Source organism: Diabrotica virgifera, chromosome 4 (assembly GCF_917563875.1).
Source record: "Diabrotica virgifera virgifera chromosome 4, PGI_DIABVI_V3a".
Classification (NCBI taxonomy): domain Eukaryota; kingdom Metazoa; phylum Arthropoda; class Insecta; order Coleoptera; family Chrysomelidae; genus Diabrotica; species Diabrotica virgifera.
The window spans coordinates 4,159,099-4,180,094 of record NC_065446.1 but is presented as its reverse complement, the minus strand read 5'-3'; the positions used below and the strand labels follow the sequence as shown (position 1 = coordinate 4,180,094).

The 20,996-nt window shown below is 32.3% G+C and overlaps 1 protein-coding gene across 1 annotated transcript in view; it reads right to left on the bottom strand.

Moving 5' to 3' along the window:
* LOC126882885 (gastrin/cholecystokinin type B receptor) overlaps positions 1 to 20,996 on the bottom strand; it is a 457,238-nt gene that overhangs the window by 10,762 nt on the left and 425,480 nt on the right. Inside the window, exon 6 of the mRNA XM_050647949.1 lies at positions 276 to 476. Coding sequence (XP_050503906.1) covers positions 296 to 476 — 181 coding nt within the window. The 3' untranslated portion in view covers positions 276 to 295. The remainder of the gene's footprint in view (positions 1 to 275; positions 477 to 20,996) is intronic.

Sequence of the window (20,996 nt, the reverse complement as noted above, 5' to 3'; positions counted from 1 at the left end):
ATCCGCAAAAGTTTAGAAACCTCTATATTTATGAAACGCCTCCTTCAGAAAATTTTCCGAAATAGAAAAGTTGTCCGACTCGACATGAGGTAATAATCCGTTTAAGTGTTGGCCCAAGGTCTAACATCTTAAAAGAATAGATATCATATATCATTAAAAATATAACTTTAGAAGCACATTAAAAAAAAATTATATAAACCAAAATATTAGCAAGAGCAAACCAAAAACATACTATAATATCATTCACAAGCAACTTCCTTTACTTTTATACTAACCTTTTACATTGTTCATGTCATCAGGTAGATGGCAAATCTTGTTGGCAACTATTTGAATCAGAGATATTGTCTTCTGAAACATGACTTTTCTTTCTTGGCTGGAAAGCTGGAGTTCCCGCTACCGTGGTCACTGTTTCATTAGAATGCCTCTTCTTTCTACTACTGAGTCTAAGATATCCTCTAATCCGGTCTATTGATGAACTAAAAAGAAGAATTAAAAGATTATAAAGAAGTAAGGAAAACCTGTAAGTTGTAATGATACGCTGATAAGCCGAACACGCATCGATACTTGGAACCGTGCGATTCTCTCAAATCGCGCAGATGGTCCCACTCAGTTCCACCTCTCCGAAACAACATCGGCAGAGGGATATTTAAGGAGGCCACAAGCAGAGATCCGTATTAGGTGTGGTATTAGAATGGATGGGGAACGGCTACGTTGCGAGCTTCCAAGAGCAAGCAACACTGTTCCTAGCTTCCTAAAATACTGCACAAGATGCTGCAGAAACGATCACCTCCGCACAGAGTGCCGCCAACCAGCCATTATCTGTCCCTAGTGCGGACAACAGCACCGATCGACTGCATGCCCTACGACAGATAACCCCAAATGCCCTAACTGCGGGGGAAAGCACCCAGCTTTCTCACCAAAATGCCCAAACAGAAAAGTTCCGCCAAATAACATACACAACGCAGAACCACTACAAAGCAATAACACAGCAAAACAAAACTTTACCAACGATATAAAACAAGCAATATACTTTACACCTATGATCCTCCTCAACATATTCCCAGATAAACGAAACGAAACAGCACATTACATAAACACAATAACAAATCAAATCTACGGACATACAGTAATCACCACAGCAAACAACAACACAATAACCCAATCATTCACATCACTACACAACTAAATTACATTAACACATTACACCTAACACCATTATTATTAAAAAAAAATACAAAAAAAGTAAAAAAAACTCACAATAATACAAAAAAAAGCATTCATTTACACACAGAACACACACAAGCATACATATACCACAATACTCACTCCTAGAACGCACCACTAATACATAACAATAACCAAATAAAAATAAAAACCAAAAATCAACATTTTACCAACACACAACAACATCATAAGTACATACATACTAAGAAGAAATGAGCGTTCACGTACACTCCTTCAGAGTCGAATCACACAATACAGGATAGGGGGAAGGTAGTTTTCTGTGGTTTCCTACCTTCATTGCACAATGATACCTATACCTAGGAGAGGATCTAGCCACAGCTAACCTCCACGCGTTACCAAAAAAAAAACAAAAAGCCAAAAATTCTGAAAAGAGCCGTTTGTCCACACCGAACTTGGGGTTTCGTTTCGGGCTTGGTACCTTCCGGAGAACGAAAAGAAAAGAAACAACAACCGAACAAACAGCAGCAAGACGAGAAGGAGGAGCTTGTTGGTGGGGGCGGAGCTCTGCACGGCTGGGCCTGCCCTTTGGATGTCAGAGTGAAACGATTCCTATGATATACCTAAACCCAAAAAAGAATATCCCCGTTCCGTGAAGAGGCGAAAAAGCCTAAACGCGGTTATCATAACATGTCCTGACTGAGAGATCCGTCAGTCCTGAAACGACAGATCTCGGCTCCACAACCAGCCAAGCGAGGTGAGCTAGGCAGGCCGACCTGAGTAGCGAGGTGCACTGTACTGACGTGATTCGCAAGCTTAGGCAGGCCAACTCGAAGTGAAGTAATTTGCGGCTCTTAAATAAACGGAGGCACGCGTAGTGAGCGAGCCCCCGATAAATGTATATATTTGAATGACATTGTTAATTTTGCTCTTCCTTTCCAGACGTCTATCCGGAGGAGGACTTCGCTGCGACGAATAGAATGAGATATATTATTTTTATGTATTTTGTAAATAATTAGAATGAATATATTTGTTTTGTTTTAACCTGCGTTTTACTGAGTCTGTCGTCTTAGAAGAACTACCCATCACAAAGTATCTTTATATATCGAGACAAAACCGTACAAAATATCCTTTTTAAACCAACTGGGCATTTTAATAATAGACCAATCAAGTTAGTAAAAAATAAAAGCCGTTTTTCGACATAATTGAAAAGACGAGGTTTGACAGTTGAAATGTGTAGTATGAGATATTACAAAAAGGCTACCATCTTGGGATTCATCAATTTTTTAGTGGAACATTTTTTAAATAAACAATCAAAACGTCAAACTTACTTTTTGCTCATAACTTAAAAACTTGTTTATTTAGAAATTTGACGTCCACAGGTAACTTTTTGAGAAAAAAAAGATACATCGAATGAGATACATCAAATTAAAATCGGTTAATAAACAAAAAAGTTATTGCAAAACGGACGACAAAATCACTGTTTTTGAATATTGTTAATAACAATTTTATTGTTTATTAAAATATGTTTAAATATACCTAAACTTGAGGGCTTTATGGTGTTTGAATGGTGTGCAAAAAATGGTCCAGATCTGTTAAAAAGTTTTTGCAAAATTTAATTTGTTTATAAATTTTTTTGGAAAACGAGCTAAGTTCTGAGGCTGGTCCAGTTAATATGGCTGAATGTATCTCAATAATCAGGGACTCATTTCCTTCGTTAAGATATATACTAATACCCTATGAAAAAAAAAGTAAAAAAAATTACATATACGTACACAAAATTATTTGTTAATTAATAGCAGTTTTTAAGCTTATAAACAATTACAATGATTTCGTAGAAATTAGATCAAATTAAATGGCAATAAAAAATACTGAAAGCTGGTTAAAATACACAACTTCTAAAAAAAAGTTTTAGGTCCTACGACCCTTGGGGTCTGAGATAGCATTTTTTTTTGAAAAAATCAATGTTACGTTAATTAACAACACTAAGATCTGAAATTAACCAATCTTTTATAAGAAAAGTCAAAGTTTTTAACAAAGTTTTTTGCAAGAAAAAATGTTAAAAATTGTTTAAACAGTATTGTTATAAAGAAAGAGTATTTTGCGTTCCGACTAAAGTAAAAAAAAAATTATGGGCGCAGCCGAATGAGAATAAATTCGCGGACTAGCATTCGCTAGCGCTAGACCGTTGCAGCCCATTTTTAACATTGACAATATACCGGATTTGAAGCTTAATATTATATTTACATATTTTGGTAGAAACTTGAATTTTATGAATATTACTATGTTGCACATTTATTTAGTAAAATTATATTTGAAATAATTGAATTTAAAAAATAACAATAAAAAGGCCACAAAGTCAAAATATGCAACAGAAAAAAAGTTACGCGACCTTATAGACTAGTGGTACGTGGTACTCCCCCAAAAAAAAACGCTCATTTCTCGAGATATCAACCACGGTGTGGTGAATGGCTAATTTTGGTCTTACTTCATACTTTTTATGGTGCTGAAAACGAAAATGAGTTTTATTTTGAATTTTAGATGGGGAAACATTGTCAAAATCGCAATTTTACCCTAAAAATAAAAAAAAAATGAAATCACGTTTTTCTTAAAATTAAAAGTTACACCACTTTTTTTCTATAAAACATTTTGTTCTCTGTACTCTAGATTTTAACTTAAAATTAATTAAACAGCTAAATTTCAAATTTTGTTACTCAACTTTTGCGATTAAACTTTGCAATTCAAGAATCTGCATCTTTTACTTCAAACAATTTATAACTTTCTTTATGGCAAGACAGAAATATTGAAGCAGGTCCCATTGTCTTCAGAAAGGTGAGAAATATATACTATAAAAATATCAGAAAAAAATATTAAAATGGAACAGAGTTGTAGCAAATTAAACTCAAAAAACGTGATTTTTTTTATTTTTAGGGTAAAGTTGCGATTTTGATAATGTTCCCCCACGTAAAATTCAAAACAACCCTAATTTTAGTTTTGAGCACCATCAAAAATATAAAGTATGACCAAAATTAGTATCAGTATCTCGAGAAATAAGCTTTTTTTTGGGGTGTGCCGCTCGTCTATAAAGTCACATAACAGTTTTCCTATTGCATATTTTAAATTAAATTTTTTTTGGAAAACTTCTTAATAAATTATATTTTATTTCTGTGTTAATTACAATTATAAACTAAAAAGTTTGTCACTCAACTTTTTTAAGTAAACATGAAACTAACGAAATCTGACGACAAAATGTTTAAAAATTAACAACTTCTCTTTTAACGTGTTGAGTCATTTTGGACAAATCTCATTGTTATCTAAATGCTTCAAAGATAACACAGTAAAATTTTCAAAAGGAAATATTTACAGCGACCAAAAATACAGTGAGTTAAAATTGAAAAATCATCAAAATTGATTTTTCGCATTTTTGCATAAAATTTAATTTTTGAACATGTTCCACTAATTCTAGAAAAAAATTAACTCGATATTCGGATTCAGAGACCTCGAAAACATAAGGAATGATGAAAATTTGTCATTCACCTTAAAGTGGATTTTTGTGGTCGGGATAACGTAATTTTAATAGTTGCTGCCGCATGCCGGTCGCCAAACGCGCCCACTATTCAGTCAGTCGACTACGCCCGCTATTTTTTACTTTAGTCGGAACGCAAAATACTCTGTGTTTATAACACTCCTATTTAAACAATTTTTAACATTTTTTCTTACTGAAAACTTTTACTTTTCTTATAAAAGATTGGTTAATTTCAGCTCTTAGTGTTGTTAATTAACGTAACAGTGATTTTAAAAAAAAGGGGCTATCGCAGACCCCAAGGGTCGTAGGACCTAAACATTTTTTTTGAAAGTTGTGTATTTTAACCAGCTTTCCGTATTTTTTATTGCCATTTAATTTGATCTAATTTCTACGAAATTATTGTAATTGTTTATAAGCTTAAAAACTGCTATTTATTACATTTTAAACTAACAAATAATTTTGTGTACGTACATGTAATTTTTTTTTACTTTTTTTTTTCATAAGCTGTTAGTCTACATCTTAACGAAGGAAATGAGTCCCTGATTATTGAGATACATTCAGCCATATTAACTGGACCAGCCTCAGAACTTAGCTCGTTTTCCAAAAAAATTTATAAACAAATTAAATTTTGCAAAAACTATTTAACAGATCTGGACCATTTTTGCACACCATTCAAACGCCATAGTGCCCTCAATTTTGGGTATATTAAAACGTATTTTAACAAACAATAAAATTATTATTAACTATATTCAAAAACAGTGATTTTGTCGTCCGTTTTGCAATAACTTTTTTGTTTATTAACCGATTTTAATTTGGGGTATCTCATTCGATGTATCTTTTTTTCTCAAAAAGTTACCTGTGGACGTCAAATTTCTAAATAAACAAGTTTTTAAGTTATGAGCAAAAAACTAAGTTTGACGTTTTGATTGTTTATTTAAAAAATGTCCCACTAAAAAATTGATGAATCCCAAGATAATAGCCTTTTTGTAATATCTCATACTACACATTTCAACTGTCAAACCTCGTCTTTTCCGTTATGTCTAGGAAAAACCTAACTTGATTGGCCTATAAGTCCAACACGAAGAACATGTCAAATGACAGGAATTATATTGGTAATAAATAGCAGTCTGATATTTGCATGAGAGTTTAATGAAACGGTAACAAATCAATTGGAATTTCTGCCCGACAAAATTCATAGGACGTTTTCGTAGTCTGACCTTCCAAATTTTTAAACTGTTCCACAATTAAAACTTCCCCTGTTCCAGTGTTCCAATACATCAAAGTTTGTCGACTAGACACCGTTAAGCTATTAGCAAATTTTCAGATTGCTATTAATCAGCTTTATTTTGGTACGCGGGATCCAGGCCTATTGAGATTTATGACAAATTCCCCCAAAACTAATGGATTTCCTTTTGGCTACAAACATCATATTTAGATAAAGCGTTAAAAAAATACAAGCGGGTTTATAAACTCTTTTCACATAGTTTGTTGAATAAAAAAAAACAATGGAGATGCCCAATTTCGCTGTAGTGAACAAAAAACAATAATATAATCGTATCGTATAAAAATCGTTTTGGGGTAAAACTGCTTCGATTATTTTTCTAAAATAAATTTTAGATTGAGATTTGTAACTGTTTCAATATCGACCAAATAAAATAAGATGAAATCACATAAAAATATATATTTTGGTTGCAGAATATAAACAAAGAAACAATATACTAAAAATTTGTGAAGGTAATGGATTTTCAATATCAGAAAAGAAATCCTTCTGCAAAAAAAAAGGAAAAAAACGTGAGGAAGCGGTATAAATATTTCGATAAAGAGTTCTATTCCATTGAAATCTGTATTATAAAATTCACCAAAATTTTTATATTTTTTTAATGTCAATATCAACATTATTCTTGTTTAATCAATTTTCAACGTCTAGTAGAAATTCAAATTTGAAATTAAGGTCATTAATGCCTGGTTGCACCAACAGATCTTAAGCTCCAGCTTAGCTAATTTCTACTTATAGATAGGGCCTCCTTGAGTATTACTTACGTTGCACCATAATTTTAGATTCTTACCTTATTATCAATTATATCTATTATTATATTATGGTATTCTTATTGTAATATATTTTTTCTACGACCGTTTAGTAATGTGCTCATTATTCGCTATTTTTGAATACATAATAACACCCATTACTTTACCCGTGAGTAATAGTTCATTACTCACGAGATGAAGTTACTCACGGGTCATTACTCACGGGCTGAAGTTAGGTTCAAATGGCGAATATCACTTTTAATATTAGTCTTATATAAACTGCAAATAAAAGTACTTAGAATAAAATTACTTGTTTATTTAACAAAATAATTATTGTAATTATTTATATCAATAATTAACTTCGACAATTTTTTAAAGGATTTTTAACTGTAACAATGTGTCCGTATATTTTTACTTTTATACTTTGTTTACTATTATGAATTTTAACGTTTACCATTTTCAATGATAATGACGTTAGCGTATTTGCTGTGTTTATTGGAATTTGAAACTTATATTGTGTTTATTTTATAAAGTTATCTTGTGATATATTTTAAGTATAACATATTATATATAGTAATATTCTTATATTATATATAGTTAAATATAAATGTGCATTATAACTTTTTAAATAAGTCCACCGGCAATAGCCATATTTCCTGTTTATTACAGTGACAGGAGGTACAAATTTATACTCATAATTTTTCGGAAATTAATATAACTTGAATTGACTATTTATTTCTCGCTGTGTCTTTTACAATAGGTACATATAATGACAGCATTGCTAATTAATAGTAAGCAACCAATTAGGTATTCAGCCGTGTACTATTGGTAAATAAAATTTATTTTTGTAAATTATAATTTTAATCTTGAGTAGTTGATACATAATTATATTTTTTTACTAATTAAAATAAAGAAGGTCGTAGAAAAAGTATAGTATTCTACTTGCATGTAATGGCTATTACTCACTCTGATGAATTACGACACTCGCCTACGGCTCGCGTCGCAAACTTCATCATCGTGAGTAATAGCCATCATTACATGCTCGTTGAATAATATACTAATAATTATATTATATTAATTCTTACGATATTCTCGACTTAAGCTTAAGATCTGTTGGTGCAACCGGGAATAAATTGTGTAAATCTGTCCTGATTTCTTTCTACAAAAAACCACGTATTTAGACGGTTTTTCGCAAATAACTTAACAAGTAAGTGAACGCTCATTTTAGAAACAACATAATATAATATATCCACTGACGTTACTTTTGAGAAAAAACATTTTAAATGCAATGTATTGAGGGGGCAATTATTGTGGCTTGGTATTTACTTATACAGAGTGGGCCAAATAAAAGGAGCCACCCCGATATTTGGCAGTATTTATTAGATTTTAAGAAAATAAAAAAACAGGTCAATTTTTGATCTAAGGGGGACACATTTTTACGATACAAACATCTGTCATTTGTCAACTCCCTCCCTTCCACTTCCCCCACCCCTTATTTTTAAATAGGGAATAGGGGTCGTGTGCTAGCTCATTTGAAAGGTTATTCAATTCTCTATTCAGTAATATCAACATCGAGTTAAAAATGTATACAGGGTGTCCAAGAAAAATTATTTTGAATTAAATTAATTGACACAAAAAGAAGAATGTATGTAATTTATTTAACTCAGAACACATTCTACTGCTGACAGAAAGCAGAAAAAAAATGTTTTTTGATAAATAGACACTGCTTTTTGCTTAATTTTAATGTTCAAGCTTCCACCCATCTGCCTCTTGGTAGGTTGAATATTGAATTTAAGTAACAAACAGTATTTATTTATCAAATAAACATTGTTTTCTGTTTTTTATCAGCAGTAGAATGTATTCTGAGTTAAATAAATTACATACATTCTTCTTTTTGTGTCAATTAATTTAATTTAAAATAATTTTTGTTGGACACCCTGTATAAATTTTTATGTCAATGTTGATATTACTGAATATAGAATTGAATAACCTTTCAAATGAGCTAGCACACGCCCCCTATTCCCTATTTAAAAATAAGGGGTGGGGGAAGTGGAAGGGAGGGAGTTGACAAATGACAGATGTTTGTACCGTAAAAATGTGTCCCCCTTAGATCAAAAATTGACCTGTTTTTTTATTTTCTTAAAATCCAATAAATACTGCCAAATATCGGGGTGGCTCCTTTTATTTGGCCCACTCTGTATAATATATGCAACGCCTATGGGGCTCGGATTGGTGTGACTTTTTTTTACAAAATAGTAAGGCCAACTCTATCAAAATGTTATTAAGTTATTTTTGACAAAATGTGGATATATGTTGTTTTTAAAATGACCGATTCAAGAATTTTATCAAAAAAATAAGCAAAAAATAGCTTATAAAAAAACGAATAAAACGGTGAATGAAATGAAATCTATAAACCCAGCAGAAGCAGAGATGTATTATGTACCTCATGAAAAGTAGGTTCTTATTAGTCAAATTTCAAATTAAATATTTCAACGTGAAATAACCACTTTTCAGGAAAAACCCATCAGAACCTTTTTAAATAATTAACAAAAGGTAAAAAGGTAAAGTTGAATATAATGGTATACATTTGGAATAAGAATGGTATACATTTTTATTTCATTAAAAAAAGCTTTATTTTTTGTTTTTTTTATAAAAGTTTCTAGCATTCAAACTAAGCAAGTTAGGCTCAAAATAAAGTTGGTCCCTTTTTTGGTAAAAAAATCGTGAAAAACAGCCCCTAATTAGCATCCCAAATCAATTTAATCCTTACTTTACAATTTACTTTATTTATGTATTGTTTATGCGATCTGTAAATTTCACCGGATCAAAGTGCTTATGCGTACTTTTTTTGTGTTTCTTTATGCTCTAAATCAGAACTCTAATAATAAGGGTGTAGATGTCACTGGAAAAGAAAGGAAATAACTGGAAATAAAAATAATAGACATCGTTGTACACTAACAAGCATGGATGATTGGGTCCTGAATTGACAACATTAGAAGAAATAAACGATGAACGAAAAACATATATACATATATTTTATGATAAGAGGGGTAGAGATTATCAACAGACGTAGAAACATTAAAAATAATGCACCTATTATAACATCCAAAAAAAGAAATACATAAAAAATAAAACACGATAACGCTGCAAAATACCCGTAGAATTGAAAAGAGATGGTTTATTCACAGAAATTTAAATTTCTGTCATTATGAAAACCGTTCTTGATCGCCTCCAATAAAAATATGTACAATTGGTACAGTATAAATTAAGCTGTACGTCATTTTCTACGTCACAGTTTTAAGTTGACATTGTTGCCAAATCACCAAAAATTTCTGAATTCATTTTAAATCAAATATATCATAGAATAATTTCTTGCAGAAGTGTGCATACAACAAAACAAATTAATATTCAATGTAAGTAAATTAAAAAATTAACAACATAGGTAAAACAAGAATTAAGTAGGTAATCTTACGTTAGAAGGTTCTAGATTCAATAATAGAAAAACAGAATCTACGTACGCCCTTCACCTTCTAGTAGTGATGTTGAAAAAGTAACTATTCGTTACAAAGTACTCGTTACTTACGAATACCGAAAGTAACGATTACTATACAGAGAGGTAAATCGTTACTTTGATTACTCTGATTACTTCGTTACTTCGTAGCAATCGTATCAGAGCGAGTACCTATTTTGATTTTGAGTATTGTATCTACTCGGTTGATATCGGAGTCGGACCGGTATTCCACGAGTGTTCGGCGGTATCAGTTGTAACGATGTGATGCCTCGGCGGGCGATGAGCTGCTGTTACCGGAGGGGACTGATGGAGTGTCCGTGTTTGCGCATTCCTTCTTCACGGCACCGCTGGGGGAAACCGAAGGAGAGGGCATCGAGAGCATATTTAAGGAGAGCTAGGAGAATGAGAAAATCAGTCATGGTTCGTGTATTGAACTTACTATGGCTCAACAGCTGATGCCTCGCGTATTGAACGAGCTTCAGCTGGCTTGGCAAAGATGCGCCGTTTGTGAGGTGGAACTATGCCTAGGTAGACGCCACCGTAGTAACGTGGAGTCTTGCCACAATCGTTATCGCAGTAGGCGGTAGTAGCGAGGAACGAGTGACTGCATTGAAGTGAAATGCCGTCTCCAGGGTACGTTGTTTTAACGTAGCGAGATTATTATTGTATATATTGTTTATCGTATTATTTCAATGTCGCTACTATGATCGGATGGCTATAATAAAGTTTAATATTGTTTTCCCTTTGCCTTATTTGTTTTAAACTGTATATAATTATCTTTAATATATTTGCTTTATTTTTAACTTATGTTTTACTGAGTCTGTCGTCCTAAAAGAACTACCCGTTACACAGTACAGTTAACTAAAATTTTATCTATGAAGGGCGCTGAGAAGTAGCTGAAACAGAGGGAGGTATATCATTTAACAAAGCATGCACCCAGAAACAGATGTCTATACGATTTGTCGAGGTAGATAATTCATACAATTTCACAGATGTTAGTTCTTTTGAAAATAAAAATGCAACACATTAGATGTTAATAATAAATACACACTATTCTTATCAGGCCTAGAAAAAAATAGCTTAGATTGACCGGAAAATATGTTGAAATGATAATATTTCTAGGCTATGATCATCAACTTTAATTTTGCATGTAGGTATGGCATTGTTCTTATTAGACTCGGGCATTTAACACTAAAAACACAGGAATAAATATATTTTTAAATATAGTAGGTACATAGAGACTTGCAACTTTTTGTATTGTATTTAGGATTAGGATGACGTCTGGAAAAAGTCTACAATAAACAAATAGGTGGAAATGCATTATTACATTTTAAAGTGTATAAAACGTATCGAAAAATGCATAAACATGTTAAAATCAGTATATTAAGGGCCAGATTTTCTTATTTCGGTGTATTTGGAATCACTGAACACGAATTTGCAATCAGAACCGGCCTCCGAAGCACCTGGGTGCACAGGGTTACTGCTAAGGTACGTCATCTAGAGTTTGTTTTTGGCACTTAATTGATGCAAACAGATTACTCGAGATTACTGATATTGTGGAGCAGCAATTACAGAACAATTACATATCATTTAATTTCTATCCATTAAATAGATCGGTGAAGGTCGTTATATGGGATCTTATACTTATACGAAATACTGAGAAATGCGATTCTCGATATGATTACCGGTACTCAAATACAACAGTAACAAAAGTAATCAAAGTGATGTAACGAATTGTAACGAATACTCGAAAGTAACTATAATCAACATCACTACCTTCTAGATCACAATCATTCTTCGAATGAACAGTATCAAATTCTCCATATTCAAAATAAAGGCCTTAACCTATCTTTCTTAGAATCCATGAAAATAAATAAATTAAACAATACAGATATAATTTTGAATGACCAACTTGAGAACTTGAGACAAACATCTCCCCACTCCTCAACCTATTCAGTTAGAGACTTTAAAGTGTATATGCATCACTTGAGAAAGGCAATCTGCGGAAACACCTGTAGTCACATTAATTTTTTGATAAATTTTGTGGAAATATTGAAAATAAAAGTTTTGAGTGTTTTATTTTTAAATAATACATTTCTTTTTTCTATAATAAATTCCAAAATATCAAAACAAACAAAACAAATAGGCAACACAACATCTCTAGAGCTACACTATGCTATGAATAACTTAGTCAAAATAATACAAATTTCTGAATTTCCGCACGAATATGCAGATTTCAAGCAAAATAAACCAATATCTAGTAAGAGTAAATTATTGTCTATGAATCGCTTCACGGGCAATATAGTCGTAATAAGAGTTGGAGGTGGAATAATAAATTCAGATTTCAATTTTGATAACAACATCCAATTCTCCTACCACATATTATAGGGCAGTACCTAAATTAACCTGAAATACGGTTATATCGTGTAATTTTCAGGGTCAACACCGAATTGCATGAAAATTTGGATATAAACATGTTCCTCTTACCCTCCATTTCACTTTTGGAGTTGTGCCGTTGGTTGCTTTTAATCAAGGGGTGAAAGAGACCGCTTCTAGGGGGTAAAAAACATACGTTAAAAATAAGTCAGGAAATGATAAACTGTCTAATTCTAACCAAATTTTGTCTTATAGAGTTTTTCCGCTAAGTCAATTTCTTATTTTAATTGGGAGTAAGCCACAAAATTGACTTATTCTCAACTAAAATAGTAAGTAGAGATATAGCAAATGATTATTGATAAAACTACAATTATAATAATTCTTGGAATATGTGATGGTAGACCGCATGCTATAGTAACACCCGTTTTACAATATAAGGGTAAACATACCTTACCCATACCTTACATACCGTAAGATATTGGCCGCTCTGTTCATCGAGATGTAACTCCGATATCAAGGACGTCATTGGTCATGGTCTAGCCATTTTTGTCTGTCATATGCGCGGAATCGCTTGGTTAAAAAAGAGATAGATAGACCACCGATCGACTGCCCGCGCGATAGGCTATTTCGCTCAGTATGCCTTGTCTATCCTTATTATGTAAACGGTTTAATCTCATCAGTTAAACAATGGATTGTATTGCCTCGTGAAAGAACCTCAATTTTCTCAATATTATTATTGCAAGTGTAACCTACATCGATTTGCTTGCCACGACATGCTGTTGATTTAAACTGTTACTATTATTTGTTTAATAATGCTTGAAGAGTGGAGCTTGACCTCGTAATTAATTTATAAAAGCACTCAATAGATGAAATCAGGGAGTAGTAGGTAAATAACAGGCCAGGGGTCCGTAACGTCAGTAACATCCAAGTTAGTATCAATAAAACGGTCATTATTGAGATTTGTGGTTCTATTGGTTTTGATTGGTCGTGGTATTGAGATTCAAAACTTCATTACCTTTTTGTATAAAGATGCTGTTCATTCAAAACTTCATTACGTGCCTGAATAAAGGATTCTTAAAAATCTTCCTTTTTCTCCATGTAACTTGAAAATGATAAGAGATACTGTTATAAAAAATAAAATCAAAATGTTTATCTACAAGAAACCTACATTTTTGTATGGCATCTTTTTTTTGGCATCTCTTATCATTTTCGAGTTACATGGAGAAATAGGAAGATTTTAGAACATTTTAAAATGCGCTCAATAATTTGATCTTATTTTTTTCAAAAACCATTCATTTTAAACACGCCCAACTTTTTGAACATAAAAAGAATACTATAGTAAAACGTATTGTAGAAGGAAAACGATGCATTTAAATTGTTGTGCATGAGGGGTTAAATATATTTCTCATTCTTTTCTTAAAATACGTTAGTCATCAAATTTTTTACAGTTTATCTCGCATAGTTTGAATGTAATCGACATTTAATATTGCTTAATTTATAGGTCTTTTCAAGCACAACAAAAGTTATTGGTAGCATTATACACCTAAAATCGAGCGTTTCTCTGTTATTTCAAGTTAAATACACTGATTTGAGCATCCACCAAGAAAACAAGTTTTTTCACTTACCATATCTCTTTTTGTGTTATAACTAGAAGATTCACAAAGGAAAGAATCTCTTTGTTATTTTATAAGCTACAAAAATGTTTTATATAGTTTTTTTAGTTAGATGCATAGTTTTTAAGGTATTCGCAAAAAACTGTTTGAAAAGGTGTTATGTTTCAATGAAAATGGACAATTTTCAACCAGGAATAACTCAAAAAGTATTGAGTTTTCGAAAAAAAAAATTATAAAACAGTTTTTGCTTAGTATTAGGTTCTTTAGCAACTTCCGTAGTTATTTAAGCAAATAATTTTCCATCCCCGAGAAGGGGTGGGAACCGCCCCCAAGACAAAAGCACACATCGGCATAGGGTAGACGTTGTTTCTTGAGCTATTCCCTACTTACTTTGAAAATATCACGTAAATCGATATAGTAGGATGGAATTCGGAGTCACATACCCTCATTGACTGCCCTAGATTAAAAACTTTACCTTTCAATTGCCAGATGACGCTACTCACTTAATCCATACCCGTCAGTTGCAATGTGGGGATATAGCCCAGTAAATGAACGGGAAATTCGGCGATACCGTGTAATTTTCAGGGGCAACTCCGAATTGCATGAAAATTTGGATTTAGGTTCAACTTACCCTCCACTTCAAAGTTGAATTTGTGCCGTTGGTTGCTTCTACTTGGGGGGTGACAGTCGGGGGTGAAAAAACATACGTTAAAGATAAGACCGGAAATGGATAAATTGACTGATTTTAAGCAACTTTTGTTCTATAGAGTTTTTTACGTAAGTCAATACTTTTCGAGTTATTTGCCATTGAAAATGTTGATTTTTCGACAAAAAACTACGTTTTCAGACGGTTTCTCGCAAATAACTCAAAAAGTAAATATTTTATCGAAAAAAATATCCTCACCAAAAGTGTAGCTTATAAAAAACCCAAAAAATGGTGTATCAGTAAAGTCTATCAATCAAATAAAAACAAAGTTGTAGCTCATGAAATATACGTTTTTATTGGTCTAATTCCAAATCGAATATTTCAAGGTGAAATCACCGAAAAATTAAGCACTTTTCGGGAAAAACCCATTTAATATTTTTTAAAGTGTTTATAAAAAGCCTTGTTTTAATTGTTAATAAAAGTTTTAGCATTAAAAATAAGCGAGTTACGCTCAAAAAAAGTTGGCCCTCTTTTTTTTTGTGAAAAATCATGAAAATCTCGCCGTGTTTAGCTCCCCAAATAAAATTAATCGCTACCGCTTTACAAACGATTTACTTACCTATCTATTTTTTATATGATCTGTCAGTCTCACCGGTTTAAAGTGTTTATTTTTGAAAGGGTTATAATTGAAAAAGCTTGAATGGGCCACTAATCACGAGTGTATGCAAATTTTGAAAAGCCATATCTTAACCAATTTTTGTCTTACGGAAAAACAAAATGAAACTAGCATATTTATAAAAGCAAAACCTACATTTTTTTACTCTTTAAGATTTTTCTTATCACTAATACTTTTTAAGTTATTTTGAAGAAATGAAATTTTTCAAAAATTTTTAGAAAATTTTTTTTTACTATAAAACCAAATGTTTTCAAAAATAAGCAATTCAAACCAATGAAACTTACAGATCATATAAACAATACACATAAAATTAAAATAGATGGTAAAGCCAAACGATTAATTTCATTTAGGGTGCTAAATAGAGGGAGGTTTTCACGATTTTTTTTACCAAAAAAAAGGAGCCAACTTTTTTTTTCAGTGTAACTCGTTTATTTTTGATGCTGTTAACTTTTGTAAAAACAAATAATAAGCTTTTTTTCGATACTTTAAAAATGTTAATAAGGTTTTCCCGAAAAACCCTTATTTCTTCGGTGATTTCGCGTTGAATTATTCGATTTGGAATTGGACGAATTTGAACGTATTTTTCATGAGCTACAACTATGCTTCTACTCAATTTGTAGACTTTACTGGTACACCATTTTTTTTCGTTTTTTTAGAGGCTACACTTTTGCTAAAAATATTTTTTTCGATAAAATATTTACTTTTTGAGTTATTTGGGAAGATAGGTCTGAAAACGTAGTTTTTTTGTCGAAAAATCAACATTTTAAATCGCGAATAACTCGAAAAGTATTGACTTACTTAAAAAACTTTATAGAACAAAAGGTGCTTAAAATAAGTCAATTTATCCATTTCCGACCTTATTTTAAACACACGTTTTTCACCCCCGGAGAAGGGGTAAATGTCATCCCCCAAGTAAAAGCAACCTACGGCACACATTCAACTTTGAAGTGGAGGGTAAGTAGAACCTAAATCCAAATTTTCATGCAATTCGGAGTTGCCCCTGGAAATTACACTCCAAAACGGTCATTTATTGGGCTAATAAGCTTTCATGATTGGTCACTTCGAGTATGAAGCAGCAGGCCTACGCCTCTCCGATGATGACTCCAATAAGAGTCGAAAATCGTCGATTCAGAGTGCTGGACTGCGTTCCGTATTCTAATTGAAAAATAAGATTCTTTTGCCTTCGCATTGCAACTGAATAAAAATGGAATCTTTATTTTATCGTTATTTTTTTAATTATTATTCTAATCGTTTTTAAGGTTAAATCGCTCCCTTAAACCAATCAACTTCTTTATAAAAGAATCAACGTAAATGGGGATAATTTAAAATTTTATCCTTAAAAATGATGACCTTTCTATTTACACTATCAAGGCCTTGGAGAATCCTGTAGAATTTATTGCGCGGATAACTGTTTTGAGAGGGTCGTCAATATCTATTCTATACTCCGTTTAAAAATTGTGTCCAATTTTTCCTTTTGATATTTTGTCACTCTAAAATGTCTTTCAGATGATTTTTAAAATAAAGTGGATCGATGTTTTCTTTGGCCGAAAGAACATATTATAGATAGCTGCTTACCCTTATGTTTGTTTGAGTTTGATGCTGTGAGTATTTATGTTTGGGAAGAGCAGAAAATATTTAATAGAACAATAATACAGAAAGTAAAAAGACATCTGCAGTTATGGAACATTTATTATTTTGAAGATAACGTAAACAAGCGTGGTTTATATAAGGGGAATTTTTAATTTCATATAAAATATTATCAACATCCATTAAGACAAATATAGTTTCTTTAAAAAATATTGTTTTTTAAAAACAATTTTGGAAGTGAAAATCGAAACATCAAAAATAAGTAAAGAATGTAATTGTAATGTTAAATTTAATATCATTATTTATGTTTATAAACGTTTAGTTTTTATCGTTTATGTTGAACTAGACTAGTACGCTAGATGTCTCGAATTTAAAATGTCTATCTATCTAATTAGCCTTCTTCGGTCCATCTTTGGACATAGGCCTCCCCAATTCTTTTACATTCTTCTCTGTCTGTCGCTACAGTCATTCACCTAGAACCCACGTGCTTCTATCCTCTGTAATCTCATTTGAGACCTTCCTCTGCCACATCTATATTCCCACAGCCTCCAATTTATAAGAATTTTGTACCATCGGTCTTCTTTTTGCCTTATATTGTGTCCGGCAAATTTCCATTTCATTTTTGCAACAATTTGTCTAACATCCCTCACTTCTGGTTCCTCTCTTATCCACTTGATACTCTTTTTATCCACTTATCTTATGTGAAACTTTTGTCTTTCCTATGCTCTTTGCGTTTTCATGATTTTGTCCATGTTTGTTTTTGAAAACGTCCACGTTCTGTTGTTTTTCTAATTTGTCTATTCCACTATTAATTTTACTTCCCTCTAACTAAGAGTGTTCGTGAATTTGACATAAACTATTTATGATTTCTACCTCTATTTTTCTACGCCCCTCCTTTTTCTCTTCCTCTTCTTGTCTACGTTTCTTCTTTACCTCCCTGCTATTTGCACTTTCTTTTTCTCTTCCTGCCTTCGTTACTCATTTTCTTGTTTCTCTTCTGGCTTGCTCTTCTTTCAATTTTAAAAATCATGCGGGGGGTCAGGAGACATCTATTTCTTTATAAAACCCAGTAGAACTTGTAGTAACCAATCAAAAATACTTAATATCCCCGATACTTAGTACTTCTTATTTTTCGTATTTTTCTACATTGAATAAATTCTACGAAACTATCGTAAAAATAAAGTAAAAATCAAGTAAAAAGGTTTTAAATTTCATGTCATCCTGTGTCCAATTGCAACGCTACCGTATTTGGCTGGGATTATGGCTGGGCTCATCGAAATGAGAAATGTTTGAGCTTCCAATTAGCTTCTCGTTATGTATAATATCAAATTGAATTTTCCGCAACCAAAATAGTATTTTAAGTATGGAGAACGGTAAGGGTTTTATACTGATCGAAGACAATTGTTTGGAGGAGGAGCGGAGCGACGACTCCAATTATTGTCTGAGATCGGTTACCCTTAACGTTCGACATGCTTATAACGTTTTTTGCACGATTGATACCATTATAAATTATAAAATTAAACATTTTCGTCATATTGACTAGTTTCATTCATTTTATCAAGATAGATACTTTGGGTGTTAGGTAGTAACTAGGGTGCATAACAACAATGGAGTATTGAGTTTTTATTTAGTTGTCAATAATTTTAAGTACAATTTTGATTATTATAAATTAAAATATGAGCGAAAGTGAATTTTAAGAAATTGAACGGGCTTGGGAAGAAGGGTGTTCCGCAATTATTCCCGAAAAATCCAAAATCCGTTATCAAAATACCTACCAAAGTTTTAAAAAATGGTGCGAAGGCAAGAATTTAAGAATAGACATATGCAGTTGAAAAGACATATGCAGTTGAAAGCTCCTGGAAGCCTGTGGGCAGAATATTCAATGATTAAATCCACCGTTTTTCTTTATGATGGCATTGATATTTCCAAGTTTTCAACTTTGATCGCGTATTTGAAGAGAAAAAAATATTGGATACTACTAATGTATGCGATTCTGCAGGAGTTTCTGTTAGAAGTGAAACCACAGCCCAAACAAGTGGGATTTCATTAAATAATTTAACAAATTGAGTTTCAATATTAATAAATAATTCGTTAATTTTCTTTATTCTTTCAAAAAATAAATTAAAATTAAGAGATTTTTAACTCGACGGCAAGTGAATTACTTACCGTCGAGTTGGAGTACTTACCGTCGAGTTTAATTACTTACCGTCGAGTTGCTAGTAAATGTCACCTACTGACGTAAAATCTGTCACGGTAAACAGACAAAAATGATCAATCGTGCAAAAAGGTTAATTAATCTTTAATGAACTTATTTATATTTCCGCAGATATTCGGTAAGTATCCTTTGGTTACAAATATGTATAATATGACAAATAAAAAAAAATCGACTCTTGATTTATTTATTAGTGGAATATGAGAATAAGCTTAATAGTTCAGGTGGAATCTGTTTGGTGAATGGGCCATTTTACATAGGAGTCTATTTTTGCTGGAATCACTTGAGGATGTGTAGTGCAAGTCTTGTGGAGTGGAGAAATACTAGGTTGTTCAATAAAATTTGCGGTTCGATAAGAAAAACACAATTTTATGACTTGAAATACACTTTATTATTCAGTATAGCCTCTCTGAACATCAATACACTTGTTCCAAGATTTCAATTTATTAATTCCATCCCTGAAGAGAGAATCCGGAAGGGCTGCAAAACAGGCTTCCACAGCTGTTATATACTCATTCTTTGATGAAAAACGCTTTCCACCCATAAATTATTTTAGGTATTAACAAATGGAAGTCGCTAGGAACCAAATCTGATTAATAGTATGGATGCTCTCACAATTCGAACTTTAATTCATGGATTTTAGCCATTGGTAAAATACTCATATAACACGGTGCATTATCCTAATGAAAAAGGATTTTTTTCTTTTGCGGACCGGTTCTTTTTTCACGATTTTTTTCCTTCAGCTGGTCTAAATGGTTACAATAATATCCAGAATTTCTTGTTTTATCAGCTTACAAGTAATCCACAAAAAAATTCCTCACACATCCCAAAAACTGATGCTAAGATCTTCTTGGTCGATTTCTGGACGCAAACTCGTTTTGGAGCAGAAAAACCAGATTCTACCACTTTTTAACCTTTTGTTTTGATTCAGGATCATGGTGATAGACTAAGTTTCATCCATTGTGATGAACCGTCGCACAAAATCTACTTCATTCTTTCGAAAACGCCCTAAATATTGCTGAGAAAGTCACAGTCGAATGTGTTTTTAGTCCGTTGTCAGCAAATGCGTCACCCATTGTGACCACAGGTTCTTGAAACGCAATACTTCGGTCAAAATATTGCTTACGCTGCCGAATGAGATGACTAAGCATTCTACTACATCATTTTCAGTTACTCGACGAGTTTCCAATATCATATCCTGTGTTTTTTATACGATGTCTGGTGGTCTTTTTGTTTTTGGACGTCTTTGACGTGGATCGCCTTCAAGGCTTGAACGACCACGTTTAAATTGAACAACTCGCTTTCTACAGTAATATTTGAAAGCGAAGAGTCCTTATATATTTTTAACATTCGTTCATAAATTTCCTTTGCCTTTAATCCTTCCAAAAATAAAAATTCAATCACTGCACGATACTTGATTATTTCCATTGTAAAAAATACTGTGACACATCAATACTAAATGGCTTCTAAAAAATAATGAATTGAAAGATTGAAATAAAAAACTTAGATAAAAGGCATTATATTTAATTTCGATTCAGAGATCATTACCATCTTTCTATGGACCATTTCGAACTCTTTTGTTCTCGTCAGGAAAGCATATGCAATGATGCTCTGAATCTAAAAATAAATATCTTTGCCATTC